Source organism: Coenobita brevimanus, chromosome 66 (genome assembly GCF_032717465.1).
Source record: "Coenobita brevimanus isolate Jiangsu-jjx chromosome 66, ASM3271746v2, whole genome shotgun sequence".
NCBI lineage: Eukaryota > Metazoa > Arthropoda > Malacostraca > Decapoda > Coenobitidae > Coenobita > Coenobita brevimanus.
Genome location: NC_137019.1, coordinates 18,838,239 through 18,851,952, shown reverse-complemented (window position 1 = coordinate 18,851,952; position 13,714 = coordinate 18,838,239). Strand labels below are relative to the sequence as shown.

The following is a 13,714-nucleotide window of genomic DNA, read 5'->3' as shown; positions in this document are numbered from 1 at the left end:
AAGGGTAAAAGACCAGCCTGCCTTTTACTAACTGGCCTGCATGAGCAAAAAAACCTTCATCCACTTCTGCTCAACTGGAGTATTGTAGGTTCCTGAATCATCATACATCACTTTTAATGTCCTCCCTGAGATAATGCACCTGTGTTGAGAGAATCAAGAGTGAGACTGTCTGTTGTAGGGGAGTGTATGTCAGTTAGGTAGAGAGGGATATCTGCCTGTCTATCTTTTGCCAGACATCAGTCCCATAAGGGGTGGCCACAAACAAATCGCCTCTATGTTGCCCTGTCCAATGCCGCTTCACTGCCTTGTTCCCAGCTCACACACCCCCTCACTCATATACCTCTCCATTCCATCCCTTCATCTCATCCTCAGCCTCCCCCTCCCCTTCCACCCCTCCCTCTCTACTTCACTCACATACAGTACACTCTCCTCATTTGTCTCTTGCCCTCCTTCCTCTCTACATAGCAAAACCACCTCCATCTATTTCTCCTGATGCCTTCTAACACGTCCACATCTGCACCCTTTCACTTCCTCATTTGTCAGTCTGTCTCTCCATGTAACTCCATGTGTTCCTCTCAGACAACTTATTTCCACTGCTCTCACTCTTGACTTGTGTCCTTCCAACAAGATACAAGCTTCGCTTCCATACATTAGAGCTGGTATCACAATACCGTCATGCAGAGACCTTTTTTTTTTTTTTTTTTTGCTCACTTCCCTGTTCCTTATCACTGCTTTCAAATTACCAGCAATGTTTTTTCCCTGTTGTACCCTTTTAAGCACTTCACCTTCTAAACTTCCATCCTTACTCATCACACGTCCCAAGTACTTAAATGGACTCACATTTTCCATTTCCTCCTAATCCATCCTCACTGTACATTAAGTGACTTCACTTCTCTCAAAGACCATAACTGTATTCTTCCCTACATTCACCTTTAGATTCCATTTCTTACACACACTCCCAAACTCATTCACCAAGCCTTGCAATTCCCCTTCGTCTTCATTTAACAATACTGTACCTTATCATCTGCAAACAACAGTACAGGGAGTTTCCAAACACTCCCCTCTCTTATTAGGTCACTCCAACATCCTCTGCCCTACCTTATATTTCTTTTATAACCCCATCCATATACAGATTGAACAACCATTGGGACATGACACATCCCATTTTCAATCCAACATTCTGATAGAAAAGTGTACTCAGTTCACTATCCACATGCACTGCAGCCTTGTTAGGACTGTAAAATATCTTAATACATAATAACCAGCAACATACTATAGTCTAGAGGTCAGGTCAGTGCCAAACCTAGGGGCCAAAGGAAGTGATGTTAGCACCTCTCCAGAATGGCTCACACAGCACAATAGCCCACAAACAGCGCCTCGTGACCATACACACATATACACACATACACACACACAGGCTTCTAGAACATTTCCACGACAATATAGCCCATGTGACACGACCCCTGCTAAACAAGAATGTAGGAATCAGAGATCAGAAAGGGGCTTGCCATAGAACCGACAGGTAATGGAGAGAAGGAGGCTAGCAACAGGGGCAAGAGGGTGGCAGAGAGAGAGAGAGAGAGAGCGAAACAGAGAGGTAGCTAGCGGGACTCTACTTTATACGTCACTCGTGTGTGAGAGACTTTGTTAATATTTCCAAGACAAATAAAAATAGTCCCATACTAATCTTTACCTCTCCTGTCATTGCATGACAAAGGGAATGAAGATTATCTACTTACAAAACTACTCACGTATAACAACCACTCGTCCATGAGTCTAATATATGTATAACTGATCTACAAAACACACTACAAGAAGTTACGAAGTTTCTACACCCTCATACATACTCTTCACGGCATTCAACAACTTCCCATATACTCCATATATCGTTAATATTTTTCACATTCCTTGTCTATCCACCCTGTCATACGCTTTCTCCAAATCCATGAAGGCCGCATACAACTTATTTTTCCCTCTCAAGAAATTTTTCCACTGAAGACCTAAGAATGAATATCTGATCTACACAACCTCTTCTTTTCCTAAAACCTCCCTGTTCTTCTCCAACTTATTCCTTTGTTATTTCCTTAACTTGGTCAGTAAGTACCATATAAGTACCATATACTTTACCTATTACACTAAGAAGACATGTCCCCCTATGAATACCACACACTTCTTTTTCCTCTTTTCCTTTGTCCATCCATCGTTCCATCATCCAATCTTATGTCACCCCACGAGGAGTGTAGGAGCCTGGGACTAGGCAAGTTGGTCCTGACATTTAAGATGAGAGTGACCAGCCTCACTCATCCCTGAGTGGCATTATGTGAGCAATAAACCACAACCACCCCTTGGATTTCCAATTGAAGCACCTTAATTACCCATTAAACAACCAGGTGCCATAATTTGGTTATATAGTTACCACAGGGGAGTAATTATACCTGACTTCCAAAATCCTCTGGGACTCTCTGCCTTCCCCTCAGGCCAATCTGCACATCTTCCATATCCATTCTACTACTATCTCTTCCCCATACTGCAGCATTTCACCACACATTCAGTCAATTCCTGGGGCTTTCTTCATTTTGACTTTCTTCGTTGCATCCACTACACCCATCCTATTGATTCCTTCCTCTCTTCTCACCTCCCTCCTCCTCCCAACCATTCCCAAGTCACTTATATGTGCATTACTTACAGTCTCTATGTTCAACAATTCCTTAAATTGTCCTCTCCATCTGCTCACTTGTTCTCCCTTCTCCACTAGCAAATATACCATGTTTATCTTTCACTCCCTGACTTACCTCTTTATCACCCTAACTCTCATAACCTCATTATCACCCTGTCTAACTCTCTTTACCTCTTTATCACCCTGTCTAACTCTCTTTACCTCTTTCTTACATTCCTGCCACTTTACACTCAGATTCCTTCCAGATTCCTCATCCACTCTCTTCTTACTCTTTCTTACTACTCTTTCCACCTCTCAACATATAACTCTCTCCTCTGTCTCTCAACTTCCTTCACACCCGTTTCTCATCCACTCACTATACGCTTTCTTCTTTTGCACCACAGCCTGTCCCATCCCTTCATTTCACCATGCTGTTCCTTGCACTCTCTTTCATATTCTCTTCACCCCACACACCACCTCACATGCTGTACAGATTTCTTCTGTGAATGTGTTGCCTATACCTTTGATGTCCCCCATCCACTCCATATCATATTTACCCAATTGCTCCTCCATTTCTCTCTTATATTCTGCCTCTTTTTCCATTCTCTCGCAACATTTCTATCCTTCTCATATGGACTACTTCCACCTCTCCTTCCCTTCTCCTCCTCCTCCATTTCATTTGAAACTTGACTTTCACCACCACCAAGTGGTGGTCAGAAAGTCCATTCCCCCAACCTCTGTATGTCCTTGCATCCCTTACACACCTTTTCATTTTATCATCCACACACACATAATCATTGCCTTCTGTTCATTCATTCAGGTCACCACCCTTCCAAAGAGAAGGCAAAGGACAAGGCAAAGAGGTACTGTATATCAAGAGTTAAAGTGTATTGGTATTTAAATTTTGGGGGTGTATTTCAGTGTTCCTATAGAGTAAGTCTAATAATGTTTTAACACTACATTATTTCTACAAGGACTGTGCATATCAATACATTGTGTTTTCAGATTTCAGAGCTTCAGAACAATTTGAGCAAGAAAATTTAGCTTCAAGGGAGAAGGAACATGAAGCAAAGAAAGAGGGCACTGCAGAAGTAGCTACTGAACACGACAGTCTAACTGAAAAGAAAAACCCTACAGCTAATGGTACAAATGACAAGGTTAGCATTATTATACTCATGTTCCAGGTAGTCCTTTTACACTAAATTGGCCTAGATTTTTGTCCTTTTGTACTGTATTTCACATCCCAGATTTTTGTTCTTTATTTCACAAGTCAGTGGCAGAATAGGACAACACTGCAGTTCCACATCCTTTCCATAGCACTTCTTCATGACCAGCATCATATTCTAGTATTAATCTTCTTACAGATCAGAAATGAAGATGGAGAGATTGCAGTTTTATGCTAAGTGTAAGTAAAAACAGCATAGCAATTCCCAAGACCAATGGGATTTCAGACAACCATAATCTAGATTTCAAGCTGTACGATTACTCAAGCTAAGAGTTAAGCCTAAAACTGTTCTTATTATATTCTTTTTAAGCAAAAGTAACACATTTCTGCTGATGGTTACACACACACACACACACAGTATATAGGCTGTCGTCAGCGGTGGAGCTCCATCCAGATCGTGGGGAAAATAACTCCAAATCAGTGGCAAAAAGGAAGCATGCCTATTGTGAATATGTGAATTGAATGTGTGAATGGTGGTCCTGTCTCATTTGAGTGAAAATAAGCTGGAGGTATCAGTCAAATAAGAGCACAGTGGCGATTTCAAATTTTGTACGATTGCACCAGGGCAGAGAGAAGTAGTCCATTGTTTACATCCAGTGATAAGAGAGTTCGCGGGGTTCTCCATTGAAGACCAAAACAACAGAAGGATCAAACTGAACCAAACAAGAGTAGCAAGCGTAGGGAAATTGGCTGAGAAGAATGCCCAGGAATTAAAATAGGTGTGGGCAATAATTAGTGAATTACAAGAACAAACCTCAGAACAGGAGAGGGAGATAAAGGAGTTGAAAAATGAGTTAGAAAGCATCTGCTCATGCAGTGTTAACCGGAAGAGAAAGGTGTATGAATTAAAAGCGAATAACGAATCAGCCACAAGTGAAATAAAACAGGTTAAACGGGAAAATAAGGGGCGATGAAATGTAAACTTGACAAACATGACTCTAAAACCAAGGTGAATGAGAAACATGTCAAGGAAATCCAAGAACACTATAAGGGGTGGAAGAAAACCCAACAGGAAGATAAAATAAGTCTTAAGGAAATTTTAGAACAACAGAGAAAGGAAAACCAGGAAAAAGGTGGAGAAGGAAATGGTGAAGGTACTAAAAAGTAAAGAATCATTTGTCAGAGATGCAGCAGACAAGAAAAAATGTGTGATTATCTCAGGTTTGAAAGAAAAACCAATGCCAGTGAAGTCAGAAAGAGAAAGGGAAGAACTGAGAAGGGCGAAGGAAATAGTACCAGTACCAATAGTTATGGAAGGAAATGACGAAGCCCAAGAGGAGACTGAAGAAGTGTTTAGGCTGGGAAAATATGTGGATGGAGGGGCAAGGCCGCTAAAGTAAAATTTCAATCACAGGTCATGGTAAATGAAATAATCAACAAGACTTGGAAATTAGCAGATAAGGAGGGATTAAAAAATATAGAGCTAAAATAATGGAAGTTGTTAAAGAAGCTAAGGAAAAAAGTTTCCAGAGAATGGAGGAAGAGAAGACAAAGTTCCATTGGAGAGTTATGGATCAGAAATTAAGGAGGTACTGAAGGAGAGATGGAGAGAGAAGGACAAATAATAATGCAAAAATATTGAAAATGGCATATTCTAAAGTAGATAGTCTAATCTCAGCAAGGCTAGAAATAGATGATTTCTTGAGGGTAGTAGTAGTAGTTGTTCCCTAGGCAGTCTTGCCGAACAGCCCCGAGTCCCTTAGGAAAGCCACTGCCGAGACCGGGCTTTCCCACAGAGCTCTCAAGGAGTGTATGTTGTGTTGTTGGCGTAGGTGATTGTGTGCAATGCAGTCCTCCATAATGTGCTTAATAGTATGGGGTGCTGTGTTGCATCCTGGACAGGCATCAGCGACGGAGTCATCCAGCCTCTTCTGGTAGCTTAAGAGGGCTGGATTGTGCCTACATCTCAGCCTGGCCAGGTGGACCCTGTCATCATGAGGGAGATAGGATTCAGAAGGGTAGATATCAAGAGGCCGTGCATGCAGCTTAGTGTTGTCTTTAAGTGAATGAATTGAGCGGCGAGTGATCTGAGTGTGGATATGCTTCTGGAAGCTGGTCTGAGGTGGATGAGAGGAGAGAGATGACAGTATTTGTGTATGGTATCATGTGCTGGGTGTTGTTTTGGTGTTCCTTGGTATGGGTGGATGTACCGGTACTGCCATGTAATATAGTGGATATTGTGGGTTTGTGGAGGCTGCAGCAAGAAACTCGGTGCCTCTCATGTCTAGGTGATCCTCGACTTTGAGGACTTTGGTTTCTTGATGTAGGTGGTCTGTGGGTGTAGTAGCTGTTCAGCCAATGATTATTTTTAGGGCCTTGTTCTGTATGGTCTGTAGTGTTGTAGTGTGTTTTGGTGAGGCTAGGAACCCAGGCAGGGCTTGCATAATTCGTCACTGAACGTATGTATACTTTATTGAGGTGTGTAATGTGCATGGTAGAGTTGTAATTAATTCTACTCATGTAGGGGAGGGAGGTGATGGTTCGGACTTTTTTTTTTTTTTTTTATAATTCAGGTTTAAGCATGAGCATAATCTGGTTTATGTTAAAATGTTGCACATCATTTGGCTCTTTAGGCAGATAATATGAAATTCTTGGCTCTTTTCAGCTTGAAGCAATAGTTAACGAAACACAAGAGACGAAATCGTCCGAATATCCATACTAGTGGTGATGGTTCGGACAGTAGGGTGGGATGGTTCGGCCATATGTATTACTCGGCATATTCTTAAAATTATGTGAGTTGGATTGGATAAAAACAAACGTTTGTTAATTCAAAGACATTTCATTTTCCCAAAGTACAAAATTAAACTTCAGAATCTAAATGAACCACTTGATATTTGTTTTAAAAAAATAATAATATTTTATAAGCAAAATAACCTTCACCAGATTCATTAATAACTGACTTAACCTCTTACTTTCTGCTTCAAAATTATGCATAATTCTCTCTCTCTCTCTCATATTGACTTCACTTTTCATTTTCTAGGCATTATTTCAGACTGACTAACTTAAGACTTTTAACGCATATTGCAGCCTGCAAAACTGAAATAGAAGTTGTAATACCCCTTCCATCTTTTTACACTTTGAGGAATAGGTTAAATAAACAAAACTATAAATATGTCAAGTGGGGTTGGTGGAGGATTAGTGCCCCTCCCTGTAAAACAATTAACTCTAAGCCCTTGGCCACCCCGTTTGGGATACATGGCGTCTGGCAATGAATGAATGAACTATGAAGAATGGTGTTTCACTATGTGTTCAGATATAAATTATCAAAAGTTGCATTATCATTTGATTAGGTCATGACTTGGTAGTAGTGGAGGGATAGTTTGGACTGTCCGAACCATCCCCCTCCTCAACTGTCCGAATCATCCCAAATCTATGTAATTAATTGACGCGTACTCTCAAGTTGCACCCGAGAGAATTTAACATTCGTTTTTCATAGCACTATGTTCTACATGCAACACAGATTCACCTATATAATGCCAGTTCGATGCCTGGCATATTCATAAAGGTAGATCTTACGATATACACTCAAATTATTACATAGGAGATGCAAAAAAAAAAACATAAAATCTGACCTGCATCAAAAAGTGAGGGGTTTGTAGCTTGGAGGTTCCGCGTGGTCGAAGTAAACAAACTTTGGCACTTTCACACAAGATCACACAGCCCTAGATCCCATACGTTTCTCAGGGAATGCACTGTCCGAACCATCTCACTGTCCAAACCATCACCGCCCTCCCCCATAAATCCCAAAGTATCTGAGGAACGGCACCTCTATATTATGCTGACCCAGGGCCACTCCCAGCGGGGAAGCCGGCCAGCTATAGCAGAACACTCTTATCACTCAAACGGGAGAGACGTACTACTCTGAATTCTCTCTGTGTCGCAGTTGTATTTTTCTGTGGCGAATAAAGAGAGATAAAACACAATCTACTCAAGTTTCTGTTCACCTGCACACGCTACCTACCATTTCTTCAACAGAATTTACAGCGATATTCCCACCATCTCCTGTGTGTGAGAGAAATATTGGTGGAGAGTGTCAGTTGGAAGTGACTTTGACCAGGTGGAACATTACATCATAGATAACCTGCTTGGAACAGTGCAGTCACGCCTAAGCTGATACATTATTGGTGATCAGCTGTGGGGTTCTAACCAGCTGATACAGAGTGACTTTTAACTATACGGATGAGGAGATGCTGAGAGAGTTGATAGTGACCATTATAAGACCAAGACTGGAGTATTCGGCTGTGGTACGGTCACCTCATTTGAAGAAGCATATTGATAAACTGGAGAGGGTTCAACGGATGGCAACGAGGATGATACCATGCTTAAGGGAACTCACCTATGAGGAGAGATTGGAAAAACTGAAGTTACCAACACTGCATGAGAGAAGGGAAAGAGGTGACTTGATCACGATACTGTTTTTAGAAATGTAAGAGAATTGGAAAAGGTGGATAGAGAGGATCTTTTTGTGTTGGATGATGGAAGAACAAGAGGTCATGACTTCAAGTTGAGGAAAAGTAGATGTCTTAATGATCTTGAAAGGTTCAGTTTCCCGAATAGAAGCATAAGTACAGTATGTGGAACAACTTAGATGAAGAGCTGGTGCAGGCAAAGAACTATCACATGTTTAAAACTAGACTAGATAAATGTAGATATGGAGACAGGACAACACGAGCTTAGCTCAGTTCCTCTATACTACAAATAAGCAAATACGAACAAATAGGTAAATACACACACATGCGCACACACACCGCTCGCTGGCTCACTGGTAACATTCTTGCTTGCCATCTGGTAGACGGGAGTTCGCGCCTCACTCAGGTTGTGAAAAGTTTCACTGACGAAGTGGGTGGTTACTCTCCCCCTTGAGCAAGGGGCTGGGTGTGTGCGTGTGTGAAGGTCACAGCCTTGCCCTTAGATCGGACTATATGAGCTCTCAGCTCCCTTCTGGGAGGGTAAAAGCTGATGACCACAACCATCAAGTGATCCTGACCGACCAGATGAATTACACACACTCCCTCATTCTCTCTCTCTCTCATTTAGAAAAACTGAAATTGCCAACCCTGAGAGAGAGAAGAGATAGGGGAGATTTGATTACAGTGTTTAGAGGAGTAAGAGGAATAGAATGTGTGGACAGAGAGGACCTCTTTGTGAAAAATGATGGAAGAACAAGAGGACATGAATTCAAGCTGAAGAGGAGTCAATGCCTCAGTGATGAAAAGAAATTTAATTTTTCAAAGTTTTTATTTGTGTGTGTGTGTAATTCATCTGGTCGGTCAGGATCACTTGATGGTCATGATCGTCAGCCTTAACCCTCCCGGAAGGGAGCTGAGAGCTCATATAGTCCGATCTAAAGCTGTGACCTTCACACATGCACACACCCGTCCCCTTGCTCAAGGGGGACAGTAACCACCCACTTTGTCAGTGAAACTTTTCGCGACCTGAGCGAGGCGCGAACTACCGTCTACCAGATGGCAAGCGAGAACATTGCCAGCGAGCGGTGTGTGTGTCTGTCTGTCTGTCTGTGTGTGTGTCTGTGTCTGTGTCTCTGACTCTGGGCATAGGCTTCATAGCCTGCTTCCACATACCATACACCTTTACATGTCACCACTTCAGCACTGACACCCACCGTCCATATTGAATACATGCTAGGGTTGTCTCATGCAGGACTGGTGCATTGGTATTAGCGGGGGTATTTTTATGACATGTCGGCAGGTCTTCCGGCAGATCAGTAAAGTCTGCTTTTATGAAATTCAAATTCTTAAAGTGTTCCCTGCCCCAGCTGGGATTTGAACATGGGTTCATTAGGACTGCAGGCCACCTCTCTACCGATTGAGTTGGTGCAAGCAGAGCATCCATGTGTTTAAATCTAGATTGGATAATAAATATTTGTAGAAAAGAGATGGGAGAACTAGAGCTTAGCTCAAATCCTGTATGGTACAATTAAGTGAATGCACACACACACACACACACACACACAATTAATTTCATGACCCATAAGGAGGGACATCTCCTAGTTTGGGAACCACTAGTATGGAGGAACCTCGATTTACCCTGTGAGAGCATAGTAGGCCAGTGACCATCTCAGCCATTAGGATATCAAAAAGAAAGTAGAAAGGAGGAGACAGATGGTTCAGACATGTCATGAGGATAGACTAGGGGAGTTCATTTAGGAGCTGGGCTGTTGACGAAGAGGTAGGGGATTTGTGTTAGGAGATATGATCCACTGTACTGGGTATGCTGTTGATTAGTTCTACTGTTAGGTTTTTTCCCTGTTCTCAGAACCCTACCTCATGATTATTCTCCTATCAGGTTTTATCTTGCCCTGTGGATGCTGCCTCATCCCATCCTTGGGTGGGAAAAGAGGTAGGGATGATGATTTTTTTTTTTTTTTTTTCTTTTTTTAACAACAGAGGAAGGAAAAACAAATGAATAAAAAAATAATAATCTGTACACCAGATTACTGGTGTCCTCCATGCATAAAATATCTGGAACAGTTGGACTTGAACAGCTGCCGGTTGAAGTTTAGGGGGAAACAACTCTGGGGAAGTGAGTTCCAAGATGCAGTTCGGGGAATAAAAGATTTCTGATAGGTGGAATTTCTGCAATATGGCAGTGTGACATTCGTCATGATGATGATGGTGGTGGTGGTGGTGGTAATAGTAATAGTGATGAGAATGATTATAAATAAATATAAAATTATTTCAGTTGCGGCATCCATTGTCCATGGTTCAGAATGCTGGTGCCAACACAACTCCCCGAGGTATTTTACAGGCCAGGCAGTGCAGGAATGTGGAAGAGGAGTACAACAAGAACCAGCAGGTGCTTCTAAATCAGTTCATGGGACAAGAAAACACAGTGTCTACCAACACTCAATTTGTTGAAACCATCTAAACTATATTATAGTATATGTGGCTTTGGAGATGTAACGCCTTTTCCTTAGTGAATTATTTTTCATGTGACATCTCAGTATCCTTTTGCAAATCAACAAATTCTTTTAAACCAAATCATGAAACAGGAAAATAAACCAGCCACCAAAACTCAGTTTGTTTAAACCATCTGAATTAACTAAAGAATGTGATAATTGCTAAGCCTCTTCTCTTTAATGTATTGTTTGTCATTCATGCAACCTCGACATGATTTTCTTCAGTTTAAAAAAAGGCATTTCAGACTTGTGGGTCAAATCTAGCTTTAACTAACTCTTCACTAGAAAAGGTCTCTCCCTAGGCTGAATAAAATAATCTAGAAATAGCATTAATAAAGAAGAAAAGTACAGGCATACAAGTTTGGAATGATGGGGTTAATGAGACAGATGAGATGTTTCACATGCACAGATACATAATCAAGAGGCCCATAACTAACTTTTAAGGCAATGCATGATATAGAAAGAATGCTGATCCAAAAACCCTGCAGGAACTTGCTGAAAAAACATTTAGTTCCTTCAGATTCTGTCAGTTTCTTTTCTTGCCCTCTACCTCACCTCGTCTTTAGATGGGATGAGATTTGGATGAAAAGATGATGATGATGATTCAGTACTTTTTGTTCAGCATATACTTGAAAGAGATGTGGTGCATAAAGTTGCCCCCTCGCTTATTAAATCATGGATCAGTTCAGCTATGCAGCAGCAAAAAATTCTTATACCTGATTTAGTGTTATCATTAGGCAATGGTAACTTGCTTCCTTTCCTCACCCTATCCTTTGGTGACGAAAAAAAATATCAGGATGATATCCTAATGTTACTTAGTACTGTATCTTGTCTGCATTGTGTACTGTATGTTTACAGTTTTTAAGGCTTGGCCATGCATCTGGAAGGCTTATTCAACTTTGTATGGCAACTGAATATACTGAGAGCAAGAAGCATGTAAATAGACTAGTGAAGAGGAAAAAGGAGGTAGATGATGATCTTGGAAGAAAAATGAATGCAAATTGCTCTGAAATTAGGAAGTTACTCTGGAAAGAAGTGCAGAAATGTAGAAGTGACAGCGTAAGGAAATGTGAAAGTGTGAAGGATATAATTGGTAGATTATTAAACCATGGGGATGAAGTAAAGACCAAATGGACAAAATATTTTGAAAGCCTCATGAATGGGAATAGAGAGACCAGAGCGACCGTAAACATGATTGGTTTTGGGGATGTGCAGAGAAGGAATGCAGTAAAGTAGAAGTCCGATTTTTCGGCATCTATGGGACCAGGCAAGTGCCGAAATATCAAAATTGCCGAATTATCGAAAACCCTACCCACTCAGTACCTTATATGTTTCGGTGAACACTATCATCATTACTCATATCATTACAAATGTGTTTGGAGAGAGTACTGTATACTGTTTGATACTGTACAATACTGTAATGAATACAGTACTATACAGTGGAAGCTCGATTATCCAGGCTCGGATTATCCAGCTTTCGGTATATCCGGGCCATGACCCAATGGTTCAGTGGTATAGTAATTCATGGAATTATCCGTACGATAGCTCCGGTTTAAACAGGAAGCATCCAGTTTCTAGCGAGAGAGGCATGGATAAACCAGAGAGAGTCTTGCTCACCCTGCCCCCACCCACACCTCCTGCTCACAACTCGATCACAAGGGTGGTAGGATGGAGTTTGGTGAGGCAACTGTTACTCCTGACGTAGCCTAACCTTGCTTAACTACTTAATAATTTAACCTAACCTGACCTAACCTGGGCTCCAGTTGGGAAATTGGGAAACTATATCCACTTTTGTGTACGATGAGTTTCATCCATTATGCCCGAAGCAATCGTAGGTACGGCTTAAAGAACGTGATAAAAGAGAAAATCTTTCAGCAAGAGAAGGTAATTTACTACCCTCAAAATAGAAAAACACAGAAAACAAACTGGAGGAATATGAAGTGAATTGGTGAGGTCTTTAGGCTGTATGCTTAGACGAAAAGTAATGGGTTTCCTAGTTTTAGGGAACGAAATGAAACAAGAATGTCTGCTAATCAGAAAAAAAAAAAAAAAAATACTCATCTCATGTGTTCTTGTAAGTTAGCATTGAGTTCTGCATTTTTCGTTAGGTATCGCGCCTCCTAACACATTTCGGACCAACAGAGCATTGTTATTTCTTCCTCTTACATTTACTGTTCACTCTTTTGTTCGTTCTTAAGTGTACTGTATGTGTGAAAGAGAGAATTAATACAAACAATAATGCATTCCATTAACCCCATCATAGCTGTCAGCCTCGAACAATGCTTTACTGTACCGGTGTCAGGGATGTTGGGTTAGGGAGAGCTATAAAAAACTGCGAACAATTATGGGAAGGGAACGAAGGTCACTGGTATGTTTTCACGACCCTCCTCTACCATCTCAAACAGTCAGGCGGCCTGCCACTTCATCTCAGATGTTTTCGCCGATATGTTTAAATGCTAATGTAACATGCACCCTAATTATGAGTAAGTTTCTTCCAATATGCCGGAAACAAACATAGGTAAGGCTTAAGGAACGTTATGATAATAAGAAAACAAACTAGAAAAATACAAAAACAAACTAGAGAATATGAATTGAATTGGTAAGGTTATTACGCTGTATGCTTGGACGAAAATTTAAGAGTTTCACAATTATAGGGGACGAAATGGAACAATTATGTTTACTAATAAGAAAAAATACTTTCATCTCAAGTGTTCTTGTAAGGTGGCATTCAGTTCCACATTCATTGTTCGATGTCGCTTCCCAACACATTTCGGACCGACAGAGCATACAGTTATTTCTGCTCCTTACAGTTAAGTGTACATTTATTGCACATTCTTTTGTTCGTTCGTGTATGTGTGAAAGAGAGTATTGATACAAACAATAATGTATTCCATTAACCCCTTATGGCTGTTAG

The 13,714-nt window shown here is 41.0% G+C and overlaps 1 protein-coding gene across 1 annotated transcript in view; it reads left to right on the top strand.

Moving 5' to 3' along the window:
* Nucleotides 1-10,769, top strand: part of LOC145405278 (uncharacterized) — a 42,925-nt gene extending 32,156 nt beyond the window's left edge. Inside the window, exons 5-6 of the mRNA XM_080276693.1 lie at nt 3,662-3,813; nt 10,584-10,769. Coding sequence (XP_080132819.1) covers nt 3,662-3,813; nt 10,584-10,769 — 338 coding nt within the window. The remainder of the gene's footprint in view (nt 1-3,661; nt 3,814-10,583) is intronic.
* The last annotated feature ends 2,945 nt before the right edge of the window (nt 10,770-13,714 follow it).